At 37.9% G+C, this 26,646-nt stretch overlaps 1 protein-coding gene across 3 annotated transcripts in view; it reads left to right on the top strand.

Annotated features, from left to right (window-relative positions):
- The window catches only part of PPARGC1B (PPARG coactivator 1 beta), an 80,438-nt gene extending 54,162 nt beyond the window's left edge, over window positions 1-26,276 (top strand). The window contains exons 2-12 of one of the 3 annotated variants that reach the window (XM_075209603.1): window positions 623-790; window positions 3,051-3,248; window positions 6,880-6,996; window positions 8,429-9,506; window positions 11,151-11,187; window positions 12,042-12,106; window positions 12,414-13,137; window positions 13,956-14,019; window positions 15,328-15,446; window positions 16,395-16,549; window positions 20,962-26,276. In XM_075209603.1, coding sequence (XP_075065704.1) covers window positions 623-790; window positions 3,051-3,248; window positions 6,880-6,996; window positions 8,429-9,506; window positions 11,151-11,187; window positions 12,042-12,106; window positions 12,414-13,137; window positions 13,956-14,019; window positions 15,328-15,446; window positions 16,395-16,549; window positions 20,962-21,059 — 2,823 coding nt within the window. In that variant the 3' untranslated portion in view covers window positions 21,060-26,276. Of the gene's footprint in view, window positions 1-622; window positions 791-3,050; window positions 3,331-6,879; window positions 6,997-8,428; window positions 9,507-11,150; window positions 11,188-12,041; window positions 12,107-12,413; window positions 13,138-13,955; window positions 14,020-15,327; window positions 15,447-16,394; window positions 16,550-20,961 lie in introns of those variants that run through there. The other 2 variants (XM_075209604.1, XM_075209605.1) reach the window with 2 other exon arrangements.
- The last annotated feature ends 370 nt before the right edge of the window (window positions 26,277-26,646 follow it).

Below are 26,646 nucleotides of genomic sequence, written 5' to 3'. Positions count from 1 at the left end.
CGAAATGCTACAATTCTGTGAACAAATCACTATGTGCCGAACATTTATAGACCTATGATCTAATGTACTATAAAGTTGCCCAGGATAGAGGGTTTCCTTTTAATGTCTGGATACTGGGAATAGTGCCATTGCTGCATCACATCTACTCCCAATATGTACTAAGAATTTATATTTTACTGCTCATTTATGATGGAGTATATTAATGGGCAGATTTTTCTAGTATATAAATGGATATATCTTTTTATAGAGTCATATTTACTACCACATGCAGCAAGAAACTCTTAAGACTGTAGGTTGTGTGCTTATTGAATGCAGAGGGTTATAGACGATGGTGTGTTGAATTTGAACGCTATTGAGATGTATGACCACAAAGCTTTATGGAAACGTATTGCTATGTAAGTCTGTTGAGAAGTCAGTGTTTAGTTCACAATGACACCTTCCAATTGTTCTTACAAAATATTCTATCTGTCATGTCCAAGCTTGAGTTTCAGAACATGTATTTTGTAGATGATGGATGTCAGAGACCTGCTGTTCATTTGTTCTGCTAATAATAGGATATCATTTATGCCATACAGGACACATCACTTTTTTGGTCCTCATGTGTCCTTTGTGTTTCTTCCAGGAGCCTGGTGAGGAGTCTCTGTCACTGGACTTCCCTGAAATCGATCTCTCCCAGTTGGACGCCAGTGATTTTGACACAAACAGCTGCTTTAATGAGTTGCAGTGGTGTAACGATCAGTCAGAAAACGAGTCCAGCCAGTACAGCACTGATGACTCTGAACTGTTTCAGGTGACTACAGACTTTTCATTCTACAACCGTTATACAGTTACATTTGTTGTTGGCCAAATTACTTTTCATCTATGTGACATCACTGAAAATGAATCTCTCCAGATAGTGTGAATGAAGTGGCATGGGTTAATTTAACTTCTGTGCAACCTCTTTTCCATATTGCCTCAGTAGTCTTGATTTTTGTGTGACCGTCACAGCTTGATCACATGGGGTCTGGGCTGGTTGTACAAAGGGTGCTGCCCAAGCATTGTAAATATGGTCTGTAATACAGCTATGACTTCAGAGTTATGTAGTGTTCAATACATGTAGCTGGTAAAAATAGATATAGATATATATGTATATAGATATAGATATATATGTATGTATATGTCTTTCCTTTTTAGCTTCTCCAGAGCTCAGATTACTATATTTTTGTCTTCTTTTATTTGTTTACCTGCCAATTAGTTTACCTTTGTTAGATTTGTATAACACCCTAGGCTTGTCAAAGCTTTTTCCGCCCAGAGATGGAGGACTTCATTTGTCAGCAAGGATTTAGAGTCTCTGGGGATCTGTTGAACGCAGAGTACAGGATGTTTGGGAGTTTGCATTTAAACACCTCCAATGTCTCAGAGACTACAGCAAAATCTGTGAGAGGACTAAAGGGATTTGGGAGCTAGGTTACCAGCAGGTTATAGCAAACACAATATACAGTGCCTGATAATGGCTCAGATCTTGGAATGAAACTGCAGGGAAGGGAAAAAGCTTTTCCTCTTCTAATCAATCAATTCCCCCTCAATGTCTCGCTAAACCCAGAGTCAACTTTAGACCGCTTATTAATTTGGGTGCTGGGAAACATAAACCTGAATGGTCTGCAACTACACATAAAACCTCCTTGAATTCTACAGAGCATGTTTTAAATGACATTTTTTAATGGTCTAATGTAATGTTGAACTGAATGTCTATTACCAACAGCATATAAATCTGTCTTTGTAATTTTTGCCATTCCATTTTATTATATGTGAATAATTTCGCACTGTGGTACATTATGGGTATTAAGGTCTAATCACCATAGCTAGTGATAAAACCACTGTGTATGTGTATACAGTGCCTTCTAATCGTGGCTTATACAGTCAGCCAAACTGCTCCAGTTCAGATAATGGAGTCCCCAGCAATGGATGGCATGCTTTCATATTTCAGAGATCCATTAATTCAACTTACTGGCCAAAATCAGTGCTCCAACACCGTATTCTTATTAAGTGTATACATTAATAACATTGTTATTGGTTGCCCTAGACAGGAGCATTGACTTTTAGACCTGATCACCTTTTCCCCCAACAATGCTTGTTTGTCAGGCCTCCTCATCGAAGTATAGGGGTAGTAAATAGTTTCTGCCTATTTACAAAACAGATATGTGTTTTTGTTTTTTGTTCTTTTTTATTTGACCTGTGATGAGACCGGGAAAACATACACTGTTGTGGGAGTCAGGTATGACATTTTACCGACCTTGACCCTCAACAGAACGCACATATGGCTTTCCTTGATGCATGACATGTTTGGTTATTATCATCACAATCAACAGTTATTTATATAGCATCAGCAAATTCCATAGCGCTTTAGAATTGGGGATAAACATAGTACTAAAACAAACTGGATAAAACAGACAAAGAGGTGAGAAGACCCTGCTTACAAGTTTACAATCTATGGGATTAGTAACAATATCTCAATTTAATTAACGCGCATGGCAAGACATGCATATCCAGATTTGGGAGAAAATTATTGCACAATTAAAAGGCTTCAATTGTCTCTTTTTAAAATCAAGTGTTTAAAACTTTTTTTCCGTTAAAATAAATAAACTTGAATTTATATATTTAGCCCATGTCCACTTTTATCTGTCCCGCATTGTACTGGATCTCAGTGGCTGAAGGAATGGGGCCTCTCCCAGTACCTGCCCCCTGCAGCCACAGTGGCACTCTGTATTTGTCAGTGATGTTGGTTTGGCAGTGAATCAGAATGAATGGGCCTCACCCTGATTCTCAAACTGTCCCTATACATCTGAAGAGCTCAGTCTCACAAGAGAGACTTCCGAGTCTCACTGCCTGGGGGAGCTGGTATGTTATTTGCACTATATGTTTCTACTGGGGGTTAATGTTCTAGTTCCTGGGTAGAGAGGGGAGAATCTGCTGCTCAAGTGGTGGAGATGGTTGAAAATCAGTGCTATGTAGTGAAGTGGATCTTTACATAATGCTTAATTTTTCCTTTTGTACCATATTTCTTCTTTCAGATCATTGACAGTGAAAATGAAGCCTTGCTGGCGGCCCTCACACAGACACTGGATGATATACAGGAAGATGATATCAGCTTGTCAGCCTTCATATCGTTGGGAGATGGGGACTTCTACCCCGTACCTGCCCCATCGCCAAAACCCAGCCACCACGCTGAGTCCCCTAAGGGTCTAGAAAATGAAGATGAGCTGTCTATAGTAAGAACCACTTCCTACTGTTTAAAGTGGAAATGGATGAGGCCCTGAATAGCCGCCTGCATGGGTATGATAGGCAACAAAGGTCTGAATTTTTTCATTTAAGGCTTTAAAAAAATATAAAAACTCATCCATATGTTGTATGTATAATATGTATTTCTCAGTATCAAGGAAACTGATGTGTTTTTATTTTTTAAAGGGCATATCACAGAACTTCCTGAGATACATTGCTGTAGACATGCTGGAAATGCTCAAGAGGTCACTCTGTTGACTGTTGGCATTTTGTAGCATGGCATGCTGTCTCTTTGCTGGGGATAGTTTAGTCTGGATGATGGAGATAACCCTTTTCTACTAAAGGTTACATGTTATTGCCAGAGAGAGATCTCCTTTTGGTAATTATCATGAAAACAACACACTTAAGAAGTGTTACTACCATCTATAGATTTTAGTATTTTCTTTTGCTACAAGCCGCCATTCATATATCAGTTGGCCGTCTTCCAAACAAGACGTATATCCAGTGTCCAGTGATATGTAATATTTCCAACCACCAAAGTGGACTTGTCATCATGTCATAAACTACATGGTTGCCTCGGTAGATTTTCTGTTTCATGATTACTTTTTCCTTTCCTCTCCTGTAGCTACAGTATAGTGACAACAGTCCATTTTTAGTTTACTACCGTGTTAAAATACCTGATTGATCTCTTTTTTTTATTCTCATTAACATAAATTGCCAGTGTCAAAAGAGATGGATTGGACAGACCAAGAGGCAAATTACTATACAAAAATTATTTTCTGGCCCAATTTGGTTAGCTTGATATAAATGTACTTTACAGTGTTTTTGAAATCTGTAATTGTTAATTCAGGGTTACAATTTCTTATTAAGCTGCAGGAACGGTATATCTGAATCTTAGGCTAAGGTTTCATATCTCCCAGTTTCCTGGGATCCAGTTTATTGTCATAGAGATGAAACACCCGATTGACCTGCATCCATTCAATAAGTGACAATAGCCTCATCACTCAGTGGAGTGTGGGGTGGGCTTCTGGGGCCTGAGGAAATCCTCATGTCACTGGTGTCTTTTGGATGTATTCTAACTATTCGTTTTAACATTAGCTCTGTGGAAACCTTCTACTTTCATAGCAGACTTTCTGTGATGAACAACTATGGAAGCTAAATGTTCTTCTTAATTTGTTGGTTGATTAAAGAGTAGCTTAGACAAAATATTAAACAAAAATGTATGTTTGTTTCATCTTTAGATGTGTGTGGTCATCATGATACAATCAAACTACCTAAAACGATTATGAAAATCAAAATATTGGAAGTTTTATTGAAAAATGATCACTTTAATTCATATTGTTGTCATATTTATTGTAGTGTCTGCTAGTAAGTACAATATGTAAAGGTTTTGTTAACTCCCCAACCAAAATACATTTATCCTGACCTTTCTGTTACCTTGTACTACTCCCATTTAAAATTAAATTGACAATAATTTTTAAAGGTAAAAAATTATTTAGAAAGGTACGACACTTACAAATGAGACATTAAATGTATCCACACACTCGCACATCTTCTACAGTACAGTAGCTAATGAGAGCCCAAGAAATATGGAACTGTGTGCTAGCAAAATGTCAAAATATTAGTACTTATGGAAATATACACAATACCGAAGCAAAGTAGCATCAAAGTGCATAATCACAGCAAATATCTAAACATAATGACAGAACACATGGCACTGAGTCTATGTCAATCATGGTAACATGATTGGTGAACAAAGTGCATAATCACAAAAGTGAAAACCTATGCAAGCCAAACCTATTACATTACATAGTCAAAAACATTCCAAAATTCAAAAGCAGCAGAAGAGAGAAAGAAATGAGAGAAAATAAATAGGACGAGAGAGAAAAGAAATGTCAACATTTTGGGGTATAATACCCTTCTCAAGAGGTCTCTGCAGGAAACCATTCCCATTGCAGTGCCTCTGCTGCTTTGTATGTACTAATTTGGTTTAGTTATTTATATTGCTTTTATGGTTATGCACTTTGTTTACTACCATGAGTCACATAGACCAGGTACCATGATGCTATCTATGTGTAACTTTGTATGCTCTGTGATCCTGCGTGTCACTCGGTAATGTAAAACTGCTACTTTGCCTCTTATGGTATGATTTATACTTCTGTATTATGAATATTTCATTATGTTTCTACTTTTGTTTTGCAAGAACGTGGTTGCCTTTTTCTTGTGTGGGTGCGCCATTATAAATTTTATTGTATTAATGAGCATTGTTTCCTTAAAAAAAGAAATAAATCTACAGCCTGGAAATAGGTTTTACTTATATAGAGAGCTTCTTCCATGTTTTGTTAGCCTTGGTGCTATAATATTTCTGAGCACCACTACGGGTTGATTTTGGGCTTAATAGTAAATATATTTTCAATATCACAGGAAAAAACCAAAAGGATATTTGTCAGTTGTGTTGCATTTCATGTGACACTGGTACCAAAGACAAAGAGGCTAGCAAAGAAAGATTATTTATCAGGAGCTTACAAATGACATGCATGCCTAATGACTGTTGCTCTGTGTCTGTTGCAGATCTAAGACACTGTTTGAACTTCAGTAATTATCTGTTCTGCAGAAAAGTCTTACCTTGCTCCACGCAATTTTATATGTGTGGATACAAACCAGGCTTCTGCTACCAGTAGAATCTTGTGTGCATGTGTACGTGTATGGGGGAATACATACAAGAAATTGTTACTGCTGAATTCTATCTTGTACTTTATGCCTTAAACAATTTGTAGAATTACTTTTATTTATGCACTTATATTTCTATTACATTTGTAACGTTGCCACGTAAATATAGCATTATCTTATGGTATTTGACTAAAAGAAATGAAGAAACGTGCCTGCATATATTTTATGCTACAAAAGAAAATAATTTTGTATGAATAACATCTTTGATCATTGTATTATTGTAATGCACATATTTATTAGATATTAGTTAACTGATTTTGCATTGAAGAGTCAAATAACAATTTGAACTTAGAAAACTAATCTCGATAATGTTCCACAGAATTATCTGCTGATTACATTCACATCTGAGTGTCGTGGCAAAGCACATTTGGACTAGGTTACAAATAGACACCACATAGGGGATTATTCATCCCTATTATAAACTTTCCTTCTTGTCCACCTTTAACACCTGTTCAGTGAGCTAAAAACTGGAGCAGGTAGATTTGTTGATCACTCTAGCAAAAGCATGTTCAGTTTACATTGGCAGCAGTCAAAAATGTGATCCAACTTTGATCCATTTTCCAATGAAGCCCATGTAAATATAATGTGCACATTGCTATATAGATGAACGTTCCCTAAAGCTGCTTAATTTTCTCCGCCTGTGTGTTCTGTTCAGAATACAATGGGCAATGGTGTGTCATTGGTGCTGACAAGACTGTATATAGAATTCTTTTAATCCCTCTAGCCATAGAGCTCGAACATAATCCAAATATAAGCAGCTGCGGGTTTTAGGTAAATACTAGCTCTCATTCAAGAATGGTGTGTGTTTGTGTATATCCATATGTGTTTAGCATATATGTTTATCATTTACAATGTATGGTCTCTGATGTGTCGTCGCTTCATCTCTTACAGCTAAAGAAGTTGCTCCTTACTCCGGCTCAGATGCTCACAGGCTCTGATGCTCACAATGAGAGCAATTCTCGGCATCAAGGAACCTCAAAAGTCCGTCCTCAGCGGCAGTGTTTGAAGGTACCGCCCATCTCAGGCTACAATAGGCACAGATTTCAATCTTTAATGAGCTGGCATCTCCCATTAATGTAGTTCAAAAACCGTGCTACAGATCGAGCATGACATAGCTTGGTAATGTCTGACGGACATGTACAATTGTAGAAAGTAAAGAGTTATAATGCTGACACATTATGTACTTCAAAAATCATATTCATTTTGGGGAAGTCTTTCTAAACAAAGCAAGGGCATACTTATGTCTGAAAGATACTTTCTCCAAATTGTATGGCTTGATACCATTAAGTATTTTGTCAATTTCCACTGTGGGCTCTGTTGCCTAATAGCTTAGCTTAACTTAGACCAAGCAATCTAAATGACTACTTCTACTCAGCATAGTTGCAAATATTCAAAGAAATGAGATTCTGTGTTCAGACTGACATATACCCCTTGATGGAAGCACTAAAAAAATAAACCATTCTTTTAAATATGCTATATATGTTCCCTATAACATGGAGAAATCGATTTATATATATACATCAGTGGTAGTCATTTCAACAGCAATATAAATGCCTAGATAGTTTATCACGACAAAAAAAGAGCAATTAGTATAACAGTGACAATGTCACTATATCTACTTAGCATATAATATACAGTCAGTCATTACAGCAGTTCTATTTAAATACATATCTAAGATCCAATTTGAACAGATCTCTACAGTAAGAAATTATGTCCGTTCTCATCGCCACACTGAAAACAGCGCCTCTAAAGCGGCAATGGGCAGATCCATTGCCTGTATTCTGTTATACAGACGACCTGGAACAGCTTCATTCCATGGAGCAGACAGTGCTCAATCTTTTCGGTTAGTGTTTTGTTCGGTGACACATTTGGGTGTAATTTTACAACCTGATATACAAAAGGGTTTTTACTACTGTTGGGTTTGTTGTGCCAGGCTTTTTCATTACAAGAAATGAAGAACCTAAGATGAGCCATAAGAAGTGGAGGTAGGGCAAACCGTTAGGTGTTCACTTGTGTTGATAGAGTCTCAGGGCTTGTTCACTAAACAATTCCCCCAATTTTACACTGCAGTAAATCAATAAAGTTGATAATACATAAATGCAGCAATTGAAATTAAGGCGGCCCCTATGACGCCTTACTTTTTAATGTTAGATAATCACTAAAGGAGAGAGAAATTGTACATTTTAATGAGAAGAGAGAAAATTAATGAGCAGAGGCCTAAATTAAAGTAGGCTGTGCTGGGCAGGTTTGTTTCTGCTTATATGTCCTTTGTGTGGTAGAAGTTTGCACAGTGATCGTATAAAAACATCTAGATAGCACATTACATTGCTCTTTGGACAGTGAAGTCAGTTGTGTGTGATTTACAGGTGTGCCATTCAATCGTAAATGATGACCAATGAATCATGTGCCATAAGTTGTCTTATTGGTGTTTATTTTGCAGGTGGACATTCCAGCTGAAAGACAAAGTGGCATTCCTCAAGCACAGGGCAGAAGCTGTATTGAGCTACAAAGGCATTTGGTATCTGCCACACGTGTCCCTCAGTTGGCAGCCAATGATGGCAGCCAAGAGAGCAATAAAGAAGAAGAAAGTGATTCAAATGATGAAGGGCAAAGTGATGATGAATCTGGGAGCAACTCACCATTGCCTGCTTCACAGAGCCATGAGCCACAGTTCACCTGTGAGCGGGAGAAGCGTGCAGTGGTGGACCTCATCCGTTATATGCACACCTACTGCCTTCCACTCAAGAAACATAATGACGAGAAACACCAGCATTGTAACAGTCTCCTTAAGAGGCCGAAAGCTGACTCCACCCAGCCCCTGCATTCTTGTTCAAACCAAGGAAACAAAGTGAACTTGACAAACACCAAGAGGAACTGCCTTACAGTGGGCAAGCTGAAAAATACAAAAGCGACAAAGTCTGGCAATTCAATCCTGAAGGAACTACTAGCAAAGGATATTTGTGGGGATGTAAGCAAGCCATACCGGTTGGCAAAACCAGTATATGCAGCATTCTCTGAATCTTCTTGTAGCCATCAGCCACAAGGGAAAACAGAGCAGGGGTTGGGAAGGGTTATTAAACCTGAATTGGATAAAACCTACAAGCCATATCTGACTCTCAGGAAAGAGAGCAGATTAATTGAAGCAGATTCGGGAAGACCGGCATATGTTGCTCAAGAGCAGTTGACAAATAAATCTGCTCCCAAACAGGAATGTTCGGTTTACGCGGTCAGGCGCTCAAGTAGACTAAACCCAGAATTCTGGTTTATTGACGAGACCTCTCCACAGACCTCAATTACACAGAAAGACACTGATGGCCAACACACAGTGGCACACAATCTCTGTTTGACAGGATACTCTTTTGTGGATGAAGGACAGGTGGCAGAAGTTGAAGTTGAAGAGTCAGATGAAATGAGTGGCCATATACATATGGGCAGAACTCTGCAGGCCTTTCAGATCCGTGAGAAGGAATCCCTGGAAGCACAAACTCATATTGCCAGCCAACAGTACCATTCCCTAGGTAAGACTGACTGATACACTATTGCCAAAAACACTTTTATAGTTTAAAGTACTGTACAAACCAGAAGCAGTGGCACTGGAATATGTTAACCGTCATTTGCATTCACCACATTCTGCCTATTGTACATTAGACAAAGGCTCCACTCACTAGTGACACATGACTTGTATAGAGTGTTCTATGATAGATCTCCCAGACATGTTGTTTGAATATTCTGTACCTTAGCAACATTAATTATACAGTGAGATGAGGTAATAAACCTTTTAATTGTACAATTATATAACTTTATTATGGGGATTTTATGTTTTCTTAGGTCATTCCAATGTTTAAGAACATGCTTTTATGTTTAAACTTTGATGGTGACGGTTGGGAGGTATTATTATCATTACTATTATATTTTTTTTTAATGTCATTACAAAGGAATATTATGTCTTCTGTCCTTTCTTATGCTGGTCATAGATTCTGCGACCCTGTTGCTCGCTTGAAATCTAAGCAATATGATCTCTGTCTAACTAGGCCAAATTGGATGAGATCCAGTCTTTTGTTACTTGGGGCAAGTGGCTGAATCACTGCATCACTTAACGTCTGGTAATGTAGGAGGAAGATGACCTGCCAGTAGTGGTCATCTTCCCATCCCATTTACTAACATGATGACTGAGTGATTGGATCTTTTTTTAGTCCTTGTACTTGTTTTGGGACCATACCCATGCGACTATGGTGGGCTGATTGCTTGATATCTACTTGCATGTGAGGCTAGCAATACTTATTAGCTTAAGAGACATGATGCAAGACTTGCGTACTTAGTCAAATAAGTTTAAATGCACACTTACATTGAAGAAATTCTATTTAATCATTTGTCACAAATCTTAGTGGTGGCATGCTTATTAGTACAAGTTATAAAATGTGGTTATGTCAGAATATCTAACCATTGGAAACCTACAGAATCAGCTAATTGAGTACTATTTAAAATGTGGATTAATAACTAATATGCCAAAACTTATGATATCCTCCACCCTTACTGAAGGCTCCAAAAGGTACCTGCCATTTGGAGTATGGCACCTGTAGGACTTAATGTATAGATCTGTTTACTGCTAGATGAGGATCTGCCCAGCGTACACTCAGTTGCTCTACAACTCTCTAGTGTGTACTACAAGGGGTGTTAGCAGAGTAATATGAATGAGACACAGTTCAGCTTAGTTGTACATTGTTCAACTCTCTCAACATGGTCTGTAAAATGGTATGTGAAGAAAGTTTATTAATACCTAAGTAAAGCTAAGATTAGTTCCTTTATTTTGAAGAGGTGTGCGCTCCAAGTAGGTGATACAAGAAAGTTATACTGGTAAATATTTAGAGTGCTGTCTGTAAGAAATTACTTTTGGAAACCTTGCACCCTTAAATGTATAGATGAGATCACACTAAATCCCAGTTCTACAAAAGTAAAACGATCAGCAAAAATTTGTAAAATAAAGTGGCTTCGGAAAAGAGGAACATTGAGGCTCTATATAGGAATAATTTGCACTGTATTTGTGTGGAAAGTGTCTTGTAGATGCTAGCACCACCCAGTGGGTAAGATTAGTATTGCACACTTTATCAACAGGGTGCATCTTGCTTAATCCATATTGACATAGTTTATTTTTGTGCTTTCAGACAATAACGGATGCCCTGCAATGTCTATGTCACAAACGTAAGTTTTTCTTACTAACTTACATTAAGTTTAATATCATGTTTATTCTGACTTCTTGTAAGTTATCATTTTTAAGCCAACCTTGTATAATTTGTTTAATTTTATATATGATTTATAATGTAAGTTGGACACTGGATCAATGCTCACACGATGAACAGATTTCATTAAAATGTTGTACTGTGTAATATGGTGCCACCTTGTGGCATGTGAGTGAATAAGCTACAAATGCTCTAACTGTTGTGTGAATAAAGCTATTCACTTTCAAATTTATATTATATACAGTCATATAAATGCAAAGTTATTTCCATGCTCTATTGGTTTTGCGGGAGAGGCCGCATGTGAAGGCCTTGGTCCAAAATGCAAATGAAGAGTATAATTATACACAAAAACTGCGTCCTGCTGTTTTTGTTTTTTATTGTTTTCATTCTCTTCAGGTTCAATATTGTTTTCTGATAGAGGACTAGAGACATTCTCCAGATATCTAGCAATAATGGGATTTGTAGGAATGCTTTGCAGTTATCATTGATTGAATAATTTAGCAGTGATGGGCTTTTTATTATTAATTCTCTGTATAAAGCAGTGTCCTGTATTGTATGACCACCTCCTTCATTTGTTATGCTCTGCTCTGTGTACAAGCTCATGTTTCTGGATGCTAGTGCGAGTTATCTCCCACTCAGCAGTCCTCATCCCTTACACAGCTATTAGACAAACAGGAGCTAAAAAAAGACCCAGAGAAGAAAGATTCCTTTTAACTTCATGATACCTTGGGACAATAAATTAATCAGTTGACTAGTTTGACAATCTTTAACCCATTGAGACACGTGAGATGACTGCTTACATTTGTTGCTTTGCAGGAGCTCTGCATTTGAGAAAAGGAATTTTGAGCAAGGACTTACTGTTGAGCTGTGTGGGACTGCAGGTACTGTATTTTATCTCTTAGAATAGTTGTTTTCTGTATAACAGTTTGCAGCAGAGCAGCAACTGTAAATGCTAGATTTTATCTTGTACCATTTGTATTTAGCTTAATGCAGTGTTCAACTTGCATCCACAATAAGGATCTAAGTTACAAGGAAAAGCAATAACTTAGGTAGGGCTTGAATTGTTTTTGAGGTATAATAAAACAAATGCATGTCACATTGTCAATATGTATAGATGGTATATAACTTGGATATTGGTGGGACCTGCCACATTTTCAATATGTCATGCTTTGTTTTTCTCGCTCTCAGGCTTGACACCTCCAACTACTCCGCCATACAAGCCTGCAGAAGAGGACCTTTACAAACCTGAGATTAGTCGGGAAACTGTAAATAAAGATTCTTTGATTGCCTCGCCTTTTAGAGTGGAGGGATCTGAAGAGCATCTGTCTATAAGTAAGAAGCTATCAAAGAAACAGCCCGAGAGGACTGAATTATTTGCACACTTGAGCAGGACTGAGTCTCTCCCAGCTAACTCTCCTTCACAAGGGACTAAGAGGCCATTTTCCCGGTCTTTTGGAGACCACGATTATTGCCAGGTTAGAAAAACAGAGACTGTGTTCCAGAGAAAAGTATTGAAGTCTCTGGACCTGCCAAGCTACACTGAAAAGAAACAGAAGCATCCTCTGCCTCCAGTACAGCAGAGGAGAGCTGAAAAAAAGCCAGAGTCTGTGACAAAGGACAGCAAAGTGTTAAAGGACCACGAAATTCGAGCAAGTCTCACCAAGCACTTTGGTTTTCCAGATAATACTATTAAAGAGGAAGTGGATGATGTTACGTGTATGAACCCTGAATATGATTCAGTCTTTGAAGACAGTGACAGTGAATGCAGCTCTCCAGAGGAGGAGGTCAGCTTGTCACCTCTCAGAACAAAGTTGTGTCCTCAAAAAAGTCTTACATCCAAGGTGCAGGGCTATCCTCAAAGTCAGTCCTCTGCTAGAATTATCAGCTCGCCTGACAACCGGAGGGAACACAGGTGTGTATGTCATAAGGGTTATACAAACTTATGTATCTGTTCTGAAATATAAAAGGGCCTATTTGACTATCACACATTGGTGACAAGTTAGAGGTTTGACAACCCCTACAACCGGAGGTAGAAGCAACCAATGTCCATAGGAATGTGACCTGTCCTTTCACTGGCAAGTTATGATCTCAATGGAGGCACAAAGTGAACCAATGTTCCTGAAAATAAACCATTTGTGCCTTATGCCTTGAAAAAGTCCACACAATGGACACTGAGTGCACTTTAAAGACTGTTTTTAATAATGACTGAATATCTTGCATTAAGGCAATAGGTCTTACAGCAGTGTTTGCTGTACAGGGAGGGAAAACTTTGTTCTAAATATAATACATAGTAATCTATGGCTACTCTTTCCTAACGGGATGTATCCTGGAACCATTTCTTGAAAGCTGTAGACATCTATTAGCAAATTGCTAGATGGCTTCAGGTTTCTACATCCTGCTAAGCAGTGAAACCTTTTGGGTTAGCAATACTTTGCTTGCAGTCACGTTGAAACACAGCCCAATACCTCAGTCAGCCATTATATAATACTGTTTTACGGTGCTGATTCTTAGGCTGTTTGCCTAATATTATCTGATCACATCAGATTGGCCTAAGGGTTTTATGCAATAACCTAAGTTATGACTTTAAATTATTCATTTTCCATGACATTTATTTTACGCATAATATATCTTATGGCTTCTCTGTGGGTGCCGACAATAGGGCAAATATATGAATATATACATGTGACATTTTGATTTTTATTCACGTGTCTTGTATCTTTTCTTAAACAGATATGGACGCAATGAACAGAACTTGAGCCAAAGGCAAATCCAAAGGAAGAGACAGAAGGCAATTGTGAGTACTGAAGCATGCTATAAATTGGTCCAGTATACACTAAACACCCTGAAATGTTCCTAATGCAGAACATTCTGTGGCAAGATATCTCTTTTTAACCATTGCATAGGATATTCCAAATAAGCAGGGATTAAAATGCATCCACTCAGCTAAACCTGGATATATACTGAACAAAATGGGTTTTTTTTGGGGTTTTTTTTTTGCTTCATTGAATTAATATACAGTTTAAGCTCTATTGCAATCAAGTACAGATGTCTCTAGGATGTAAAACCTGTGATTAATCAGTGATAGGGAGACAAAGCGCAACATTCTTGCTTTATAGCCAAGCACTCCATAGTGGCAGAGATTTAAGTGGGCGACAATGTTCTTTAAAATTATTTCGCTACTAGCCAAATATATTAGAATTACAATAAAGGGAGACCTGTGTAACGCCTTTACTTTGATAATGCATTTTTCATAATTCAGGAGATTACTAAATTCAGCCGGTTATATTACAGCAAATTATTTGATGCATAGGATTTTAGTAGTCTTAGAATCTTTGAATTGCTAATATTCTACCTCACATCATATTTATGGGGAAGTTTTATGTGGTAACTGTTTAGCAAAATATGTGTGTAGGGTTTTATACAGACACTGTAGAATGCTGACAGGGGCAAACGCAGGATTTGTAGAGGGGGGATTCCACGCCACTCCGCCAGTGGGCGTGACAAGCATGCATGGGGGCGTGGCTATAATTTTAGACAGTGCTTGGCTGCTCTCCAACTCTTCCTATTTGCATAATATACATGGGCAATGCTGCGTGCACTACTGTTAGGTGCACGCAGCTCTCCCTTTTCAAGCAGAGCCGAGTGAAGCGGGGGCAGGGTTCAGCCACCTCAATTATATAGTGCTCCAGGCTTGGAGGGAGGTTTCCAGGCACTAGGACCTCCCCCCTTGGTTTGCCTATGGCTGAGCTCACCGCTGCCAATTCTACCTAATACACTGCAATGTGCTATGTTTCAGAGCACAGAATAGTGAGATTTTGCCCTATAATGTGATGTCACAAATAGATCTTTATTGTTCACCATAGAGTTAGGAAAGCTTCATAGAAACATGGGGCTAAAGACACGTCAAATTATTTCTATGCCAGCTTGAAACAAGGAGTTCAAGAGTGTACTGTGTATGTATACTGCTCAATTAGCACTAGAAAAGTATGTTAATTCCATTATTTTTTCCTTTTTGACGTGGGTCCCTTTTTTCCAGCCCCATAGCGGTTCACATATACATGCTTTGAGCCCAACACTGACTTGTATTGTCTTATCTGTATAGGACGAAGGCCGGGTCATCTACATCAGAAACCTCTCCAACAGTATTAGCGATAATGAGCTGAAGAGAAGGTTTGAAGTGTTTGGAGAAATCACTGAATGCCGTGTCCTTAGTAGAAGCAGGTAAGCTAGATCTCCTTAGTTCAACACATCATGGTAAATGCAAAATATACTTTGCAGTCACATTTTGCAGTCACATTTTCATGACATTGCACAACATAGAGTACAACTGATACTTGCATATAACTGCTATTTGTCCCACTTATTTTCCAACTGCCTTGTTCTGGGCAGGCACATTAGCTCATGTTTACAAATCACTGGGAAAAGCAGGAACAAAATACCACACAGTGAAGTGGCTCAGGTCAGCAGGTATAAGACGATACATGTAAGGACTCGCCAACTCCGTTCTGCACTAGATCTGCATCTCTCATCCACACTCATTACATCCTCCCATTCCAGGTTACAGGATTTGTTTCGGGCAGCACCCACTCTATGGAATTCTCTCCCTCGCACAATAAGACTCTCCTCTGGTCTACAAACTTTCAAGCGTTCTCTGAAAACCCACCTCTTCAGACAAGCTTATAATATTCCTCAACCACCCTCTTAACCTCACTACATTACCCTATTACCACCCGTTCTACAATTTCACATAAGACAACTACCCCTTGGCCAACTTTGTTGTGTGACAGGATCATTTAGCTTATGAGTCACTTTTACCTTTGCAGTCTGGCTGGGCCGATATGCAAAATGTAGCCTTAACCTCATGTGTCAATCTCCCATTGTCCCATAGATTGTAAGCTTGCGAGCAGGGCCTTCTCACCTCTTTGTCTGTTTTACCCAGTTTGTTTATTAGTTTACTATGTTTGTCCCCAATTGTAAAGCGCTACGGAATATGTTGGCGCTATATAAATAAAAGTTGATGATGATGACTGCTGTTAAATGATTTGTGGGAATGATGAGAAGCAATTGTCGTTGTATACACATGCTCTTCACCAAATGATTTCCTGTCATGTGGCATCTGTTAATCAGGGTTTCATGTTTATTTCTCAAGTGTCTTGTTTTCTCTTTCAGGGGAGAGAAATATGGCTTCATTACTTATCGGTGTTCAGAGCACGCCGCATTGTCATTAAAGAAGGGTCCCTCTCTGAGAAAAAGGACTGAACCCTTATTTAACATGAGCTATGGTGGTCTCAGGCATTTCTATTGGACCAAATACACCGATCTAGGTAAACTTAATGGCTATTTAAGTGATGTGTTTGTGGGAAGGTGTTTTAAATAAAGAAAAATATCATGTGAATACTATACTATACCTACAATATCCTGTATCGTATCTGCGCAGCAACTCAGGGCCATTATCCATAAAACCTCCTCTAGAAAATTCCCAATACAAAAATATACAGTTTTCTTTTGAAGGGAAAATCCTTCTTCAGCTACAGATAGAATAGAACTGCATGTTGAAAACAGTCGCACATTTCTGGGGCAAATATTCACTTTATTTCAAATATCCTTTACAACATAATCAACAAAATCTGAAATTGTAATATAAACATACTAGCACGTTGAATGGGTACACTTAAAAATGTACACATGACACCACACATGTAGAACAGTGGAACATGTAAATGTTAGAACAAACCCAATCCAAGCATGTTTATCTACTGTACATTGTATTTATGTGTATGCAGTTGGGCAGTATGCTGATGGGAGACATTATTCATATGTTGAATGGATTTTTTATAATAGTTACAGTGTAGCAACAGTTTCCTATCACATATAACCTTTTCTATACAGTTAAGTAATACAATGATACAAACAGTACTTTCCTCATCCTGAATACTTAAGTGGTAATGTCAATCCCCACTGGGAGCTGATAACTTATTTATGAAGTAGTCGACCAGAAGGAAATAGGCTCCTCTCATTTACTAGTGTGTCTTGGACAACAACTCATATACAGTTGTGACCTAATTACAGACAAGTCATTACACTTTACAAATACAAACGCTCGCTGAGCCGAATGACAGAAGTTTGGAATATCTCAGACAAGTGGTGGATATAAGTGACTCTGGTAGAGTGCTCCAGAAATAGGGATCTCGATAGAAGAAGGCAGATCGGCCACGTTCCTTGTTGAATTAAGGAACCGTTAGCAGGTTTTGGATGTAAGACTTTAGAGTGATAAGTGCTGTTGGCTGCAGGAATATGAAGTCTGTTCAGCATTTTGGGAAACTTGGCCAGAAAGTATTTGAAGGACAAACAGGTAAAGTGAACTGTACTTCTAAACTTAGCCAGCCTAGATCAGATAGCCTATCGCAATGGTGTGGTCGTAGTTACACAGAAAAACTAAATGCCAGATTTAATTGTAATTAGTATCAAGCTTACTAAGGAGAATTTGAGGGGCTCTGCCATAAATTCCATCACCACAGTCCATTATTTGTTTTCGCCACTGTTGTGCAGTGTGCTTTAGCCTTTGGGCCAAATAACATGGATACCGTTTTATCAATGTTCAAAAACAGTGTGTTTTCCATTATCCAATGTTCCACCTGATAGAAATTAGATTACAATGCTTTACTAAGGTCACAGAAGCTGCATACATAAAGTATAATCCACATACAAATGGTAGAAGCTGATTTATAGACACTGGATAATTCATTTATAAATATGGAAGATCGTAGTGGCACTAGAACAGAGTGAAACCACTTTAGCACATGTATTCTATGGGTTTCTGCTATTTTTGTTTTCCTAGTGCATCTATTCCACATATGCTTGAAACATTTGTGATCGACTCACCACTCCTACTAGTGCTACTTGGCCACTAGACACTCAACAAACTTTGAGGGGTTTACTTACTAAACTACAGGTTTGAAAAAGTGGAGATGTTGCCTATAGCAACCAATTAGATTCTAATTGTCATTTTGTGGAATGTCCTAAATAAATAACTAGAATCTGATTGGTTGCTACAGACAACATGTCCACTTTTGCAAACCCGCAGTTTAGTAAATATACCCCTAAGTGTCAACTGAGCATGACCATGGTGCCCAGGAGGTGTGTGTAGTTGCTCTGGCACCTCTTTGCTGATGATTGTGACTGGGCCTTCCTGATCGTTTACTTTGGATTATAGCTGCTGGGTGGTGGGCAGAGCATTGTTTCAGGACACTGGGTTCAACGTAGGACAGCTGGGAATGGGTATGTCTGAAGCCTTATCAACACCCACTTAAATGTACTGGGTGTACATACACACTTACACCTGTTTTATGTTTGTCTCGTTTTCCCCACTGTCCGCCTAAAAAATCTAAGATAAACATAATAATGGGAGTTTCCTGTTTTTTATATCCAGTTTAGCACACACAGGTTGGCAGGTGGTTATCCAGACCCCTATCCCTTCAACCAGTCCAGGTCATCTTGCACATGATTGAGCCTGAATGCTGTTCACACTTCTAGCCTTGTATTTAGAGGCAGGGCATGTGTTTTTCCCCATGTCGCACTGTCAGCGCGAAGGTAAGCCCAGCCCCCTCTCCACCCTCACTCCACTAAGACTGGGCTAGGATATTTATCTTTAAACCCAGGACCTTGGTCCCCGAGTTCGTGTGCCCTCTTCAAGCCAAATATTGCTCCAGGAGGGTGGGACCCAGACCACCAAGCATAAATCCTACAGCCAGTCCTCGTCTCTCACACTAGCTTTTAGAGGGTTCAAGTGCTCCCTGCATGGAGCTACTCTGGGGCTCCCAGTGTTGCCTTCCCCCCATTCCCAGGCCTTGGGAACTGGGAAGGCAGCACAACACTGCCTGGACTCACTGCATTCACTGTGAAAAACAAGGAATGGTGGAGCACCACAGCGCTCTTGTGAACAGGAAACAGAACTGCAGAGAACACTGACAGATCTGGCCCTATCCTCACTGGACCACCAGGATAAGATACAATACATTTTACATTAATTTTACATAGGCGCACTGCACCACACATTATTTAATGAAACAGTCCCTGCAGGCTGCATTGGGGAGGAAAGAAGGGGAGCCAGCCATGACCAGGCATGCTGGGTTTGTGGTATGGGGCATGGGTATTGTAGACTTTAAGGAACTGTTACTGAAAATACACAAATGCTGAATCGGGATCTGGTAACAAATTGATACTAGCCGAAGGACAGTTATGTCATTGGGGAAATGTTCAAGGCTAAAATCATTGAATGTTCTTGATTGCAGAACTTTAGGTTTGAGATTAGAAGTTGATTTTATGTACATATAGTACATTCACTCTTGGGGGGGTATTCAATTGACGGCGGGATCGCCGAAAATCCCGCGCTCAAAGAATATTACCGTTAATACGGTAATTACTCGCTGGATTTCAGCTCGCAAAATCTTTATGCGCAGGATTACCGTATTAACGGTAATATTCTTTGAGTGCGGGATTTTCGGCGATCCCGCCATCAATTGAATGCCCCCCCTTAGGGCCATATTCAATTAGGATTCGCGGTTGCATGTGTAAAGTGTCATTACGGTACCGCAACATCATGGATTTCTGTGCGCACTCCTATGGGGTGCTCACGAAAATCTGTGATGTTGCGATACCACGACCTGTGCAGCTGCATGTAATCGCAGCAGCGAATCCTAATTGAATATGCCCCTAAGAGTGAATGATTAAAATAAATTAAATCGGCCCTTGTTGGTTGAAAAATTTGTTTAGAGTTAGTGTTGTGATTTTTTTTTTTTTTACGAGCCAATATGTCACTTTTTGTAGTTAGTGAAAGCATGGTAACTAGATAAGGCATCAGTTAGGGACTTAAGAGGTTTTAGGGGGTCAGTAGATGGATTAGTGAATGGAAGACCAGGAGCACAGGAGATAGCAGTCTTAATTTCAAGGAACTATGTACATAGAATAAGACTCCCTCCTTCTATATCAGATAGTCAGACCATGTTGGTTTTAATGTCACTCATTAGTGGCATTATAACCTATATTATAATAGTGGCATTATTATTAGTGGCATCATAAACTATATTGTAAGTTAACTGACTGTTCTTGAACACTACTCTCACATTTTCATCCAGCCAGTTCACAATGGGGTGAACCAATAACTGTCAGTACTATATTGATAAGAACAATGACCTCGGTCCCATTCTCAGTTCTCAGAAAATGCTCCAACTTTCATTTCCCCAACTTCCCGAGGCTGCTTGTAGGGCTTTCTTCTCCCAGGCTGGGGGCATTGATAGTCCCTGGCTAGTCGGTGTTCTCTCTGTTAAATAGGTATTATGTGTCTATAAAGCACAGAACTGAGCTGTTCCGATTTTGAACTTGTACCGCCTGCCCTGCATGAGGAGCTATCCATCAAATACCCTGCAAGAAGAGCAACACATTCTATTATAGTAATTTCCCCTCTGTACGGGGCATAAATGGTCAGTAATGCCCTGGCTGGTGTAAAGTCCATTGTGTTTTACCTATGACCTTCAACTTCTCCAGTAATGCTCCGTTCTTTGGGGGTTATTGCTTAATTATAATTACTTATGATATCATTTTAAATAGTCATTCAGAACCATTTTGTGGTTATGGTGTATTATCTATTTAATATCAATGTTATAATGGATATATTTGTTTGCCTCTACATAGCCACAATCAGTGCATAGCTAACTCTTCCTTCTTCCTTCACCATCAGATTCAAACGCAGAAGAGTCAACTGTAATGAAGAGCAAGTACGAGTCTATGGATTTTGACAGCTTGCTGAAAGAGGCACAGAGAAGTCTGCATCGATAACAGCCTTATCAAAGAGGAATACCTCAATACCTCAGTCAAGGCACTTCCAACATGTTTACGAAACATAAATGGAATACAGAAACAAAAGACTTTAACTTTTAAATTGATGTTTACATTGAACAAAGCTGCTTCTGTATGTGATCTTCCCATGGTGTTGCTGTCTCACTGCCACATTTCAGTGTCTTTGCTTTTTTTGGGTGCGTCTATAAACATAATGTCCAACCTCTTTCCCTTGTGGTTGCAGCTGTGTTCTTCATAACATTTTGTCTGTAGTATGTAAAAACAAAACAAAAAAAAGTCTGTTGTGATTACAGTCTGGATTACACATCTAATTTTACTAGGACAAAGATGTATATTCTTTAAAAATGTATTTATGGTTCACATGTACTGTATTTCAGATTGTTGTTTGCTTCATCTTAAACTATGCACTCTAGTGAGGTGTTTGCAAAAGATCCAAATTAATCCTCATACTTTAGGAATCATTAGGAAATCATGGGGCATTGACAATAATATATTTGATCTTATGATGGCAAATGTATTAATTATATAATTCAAACACTGTAAGAGTTGAGTTTTTTAGGACACTGGATCAAACGACAGTGTTTTTCCATCCATTTACCACCTTTTTACTAGACATTTGACCTGTTAACTTCATACTTGTTTTAAAGCCAATTTTGGAACTTGCACAAACACATAATATAATGACTAGTAAATAATAATAATTGGCTTTGTATTTATCACATTCCTATAAAAAAATGAGGAAAAGAAAATTCTAATGATGGCATTGATAAAGGATGACATTTATACATTAGACTTCAATAAGTTGGTCTTGTAACGTGAATACAATTTTGATATTTTATGAGCACTTTCTGTTAAAATCAATTAACATTTAAAACATGTCTTTCAATGCAACAGTGTACCATTTGGGTGTGTCATTTTGAATATATGAACAACTAACATGCATGCAACATTATATTTCTGCATTTCTTAACATTTATAATCTTTTAACCTATCTGTAAACATAAATCCAGTATTCTTCACATAGAATTAAATGTTAATGTCCTTAACCCTGTTTTATGTACAATAGATCAGTTCTCCTGTCATGGACAGTATAACATTGTTTTCCAAAGATTACTATGTAGTATTGCCTCCTTATTGTATATAGTGAATTCATAAACTCAATGTGACAGACAGCAATACACAGATTGCATAATGGCCGCCATATTGTGGCAGAGCCAGAATTGCTTCTGAGGTAAAATTTCCTCTATGTATAAAAGCCATTATTTCCAATAACACAAAAGTGTTGACATTTATGCTTTGGGAACTGGGACTGCTGAAGCTGTTTTAATATATGTTTACCAGGGTAGCATAGAATGTAGGATTAAGCCATTTTGTGTAGTTTAGGAGACATAGCCTTACTTCTTGACATAGTTACCGGGGAATATCTTCTGGTCTTATTTTTTTATGTTTTGCCAAAGTTTCCAGCAGCTCCCGCAACCCTGGCTAGGATTGAATACACCACTTTGGCAAACACCTTATTGTAGACCTGCCTTTCTCTGTCTTAGTATACTCATACAACAATGATGTTTACATGTGATTGCTATAGAGTTTACTGTAGAAAAAAAATAAAATATATATATATAAATATATACAAATATGATGCCCTTAGGGCCCTTAGTTATGTCCTGTGATGTGCTGATAACTTTGATAAGACTATGTGGAATATATGTCTCCTGATTAGACACATACGGTTTACACAAAGCACATATGTTGCATTGGGGTTTAAATTGTATCAGGATTCATGATCAATAATTCTGTTGTTTTTTTTACCAGCTTTTCTGTGGCAGGTGAGTGACTGCTTCTAAAGTTCAGTAGTGCTTCCTTTTGCTGACCAGATTCCTCTGGCACTCAGAAGAAATGATAGTTAACCAGTTATTCAAGACTTGGGGCTAGATTTGCTAAGCTGCGGGTTTGAAAAAGTGGGGATGTTGCCTATAGCAACCAATCAGATTCTAGCTTTCATTTATTTAGTACCTTCTACAAAATGATAGCTTGAATCTGATTGGTTGCTATAGCCAACATCCCCACTTTTTCAAACCCGCAGCTTAGTAAATCTAGCCCTTGGTGTACATTTTAGAGGGATTTGATAATAGTATTAATTATGTTCCATGAGGCCTTTAGATATTGTTTAGCAAGCTTATTGTCCAGCACTTATGCAAAGCGTACATACTTGCACAGGTACACACACGCACAGGTAGTTTGATTGTGGGTCCACCAATAGTATCAAGACCATGTTTAGTTGTTTTTCAATTTAATAGTGCGCACTTAACACCTATGAATGTATTTCAGGGTAGATTGTGGCCTGTGATAACTTTAACCGTGACAAGGATGAGATCTAGTTGAGATCTTGTAACAGTCATGTCTGTTTGGTTAGTTCTAAGTAATTGGTTTATTGTCAGTCCGTTTGATTTGGGTTATGCCATAAGTATCGGTTTGAAATTTTTATGGTATTCATTTGTATAAGGAGGGAGACAAGCAACTTATTAATTTCCCAAAGGTGATGTTAAGATGAACGAATTTGGTTGTCGTGCAAAACCCACAAATTTTATAAATATTTTTAACCCTCTGAATGCAAGAAGACTTTTACTGAGCCAGTCGGTCCTATTTGCTAGAAATGCAGTGCACCAACAGGGTTGGTTAACAAGAAATGAATATACTAGTAGTGTGAATAAAAATAGCTTACAATAGACAATACAGGGTGAGATGCCTGGCAATGTATACAAGAATCTTTCAGTCTATATAAATTGGTCTACTGTACATGAAGGCTTGTAGCAGTGACTTTCAAGAGAAGTTGATACTTTATGTAGTCCTTTACAGATCAAATTTGAAATGTTTGTCTAAGATAAGAGTAAAGTCCTTACTTTTGATTTTGGTTTGATCCTAAACACCTGGAAAACCAGAACTGTCTAATTCTAGCCACCTATGTGTCTTATCAATGCTTTTACTTACAAAATGGGTAGTACAGTAGGTCAGCACTGTCCTTTTACCTGTGACGAGGTATATCCCACAGGCTGCTGGGACTCAGGCATATCTGCTTTGGTGGTTCATGCGTTCATTAAAGGCTGCACTCATTGGTCTGCTTATAATGGGCCATGCATTTAAGACCAACTTGTGATTTACATGTGCCGGTTTCTGGCATTGTATCAGAACCCCTTCATGTATTGTGAATAATATACATCCACTGCTTTTGGAATCATGTATTCATTTAAATATACCAGAACCTAAGGCAGGCAACTATGTTCTTTATATTAAATGTCAGTATTTGCAGAACAGGTAAAATTTCAGCTGACCAGAAGAACATTACTTAGCTTTCTGTCGTTTTACAGTAATTGCATACTCTTTTACTGTTTTGCCCATCTAGTCAAGTATAGTATATGCAGATCCATAAAGTCTTGAGAGATAGGTTTGCTGTATTTGTTAAGAAGCAAATACACCTTGATACTATCTGTGGCAAAAGTGAAGTATTAAAATGTTCAAGGGAATCTTGTTTGATGTTTATTTTTATAGATGTGGAAATTAAGGTTTTTGGCCACTGAAACAAAATTAATATTTTTGTGGTCTCTAAACTGTTAAGTAATATATTGTAAATGAGTATATGTAAATACTCTAGAATTCTACATACAGAAGTCCTTTCTATTGAGTTGTTGAAACAGCAGTATGGTTGCTCCATAGTGGAGGAGTAAACGTGAATACTGGATCTGACTCGGATATGAGTTGTGGTTAAAGTCTATCTCAAAGAGCTAACAATTCTCCTATTAATTAGATGTGGCAGGTAAGCAAAATGATATCTAAGTGCACAGTTTGCTCTATTTTTATTACTATTTATTTTTTATTGTTATTACTTTTTTGTTTTGAAATTTTAAATGACTACAACTTGCCGTCACCAATCAAAAATAATTTAAAAAAACTTTTAAAATAAATTGTGTGTATCATATTTACATGCATATAAGAAATTAATACACATCTGTATTTAACAAATGAGTAGTTATGAAAAAAATCACGCTTGGGGACAATTCACTTCTAGCCGTTTTGAATTTCATTGTTTTTTTTTTTTATTTAATGTTCACTTTATTGATGTTTTGTTTAATTTCATTGTATTAATTTTATACAAGTGCAGACTCTAATTATTTGTAAAGTTTTCTAATTTTGATTCATAACATGTACAGAAATTCTCTTTCCTTGCTTTGTTTTGCCCTATATTCTCATGTATGTAATTTGACTTTGCCTTTATTTGTTCTACTTTTCCATCACCCATCCCAAGCATCATTAAGCAATAGAATGGAACAGCAATCCGTCCGACTTTGCTGACTTGTCCCCTCACTGGTGATATGTTCTAGCATTGCTGTCCAGCAGTTTCCTTTAGGGGGCGCGCTGCCTGTATCTTTTAAATATGCATACTTGTAAAATGGACGGGTTAAAACAAAAGGGACAATCTGTGGAGTTGGTGCCTCCAGTTGGACAGCTATGTTTCAGAGCTTTGGATCTAGAATGTTCACAATGTATGTGGCATTATTATCAACCTAACATGAATAGTTTATAAACATGATAGATGTTTTGTATATGATTTAATGCAATTCACTAGGAAGGTGCGTGCATTTTCACCACACCACATCAGCTGTGTTATTTATAATTACAGAATAAATATATTTTTGTTTTTAAAGAACACTGCTAATTATTGAATTCATGGTTAAAATAAATGATTTATTTGTTGGTTTATTCATGGTAGAGGGTTTTCTTTTTATATTTCACTTATGGAATTTCGTTCTGTCATACCTTTTATGATCCATACATTTTACCCTCAAATGGCATAAATTCCTGTGTCATTTTCTTTTTTATTTTTAGTGTGATTTAACTGTCTACCTTATAAAGAAGAGAATGTTTTATTGTATTTTTACATTGTCAGATCCTATAGTTTCGTAGATAATTTAAGCAAAATCGCTCAGTGTATTCTCCAGTGAGTATAAAGTATATTTTGAATTGTGTAAATACTTTCTGGACTGGCTTCTTTTACTCAAATTCTATTCCTCTGGATAAGGAGTTTCTTGTTTACATTACAAAATAAAGTGTAGAATCTCTACATTCATGTACTGTAAATAGCAACTGTGTTAAGCCTATGAATAAAATGAAACCGTGGATGGTAAAAATGTAACCACTAAATTTGTCTCTTGGATTTACTTTGCTTACTTCTATTTACACTGTGACACACACCTTAACCACACCACAAACCACATTCAACTTTTCTTTAAGTTGTACACATTTAAATATAGAATGAACAACCACACCTGTAGAGAATACTTGGACCTGTGAGAATGCTGGAAGCATACCTGATGGAGGGAAACCAGGGGGGGGGGTTTTGTTGATTCACAGTTAGAGGACAGTTTAGTATAATAATATAGGTTGGAATATGGATATATAAGAACTTTTGAGGCATTTAAATAGCAGCAAGATGTTGAGGAACAGAACAGCAATTTCACAGCAAATGCCACATAAATGTTCTGCTGTAATCTGCTCCACATGTATGTATTAC

This window comes from Mixophyes fleayi, chromosome 4, assembly GCF_038048845.1.
Source record: "Mixophyes fleayi isolate aMixFle1 chromosome 4, aMixFle1.hap1, whole genome shotgun sequence".
Classification (NCBI taxonomy): domain Eukaryota; kingdom Metazoa; phylum Chordata; class Amphibia; order Anura; family Limnodynastidae; genus Mixophyes; species Mixophyes fleayi.
The sequence above is the reverse complement of the archived record's forward strand: the minus strand, read 5'-3'. Positions and strand labels throughout refer to the sequence as shown.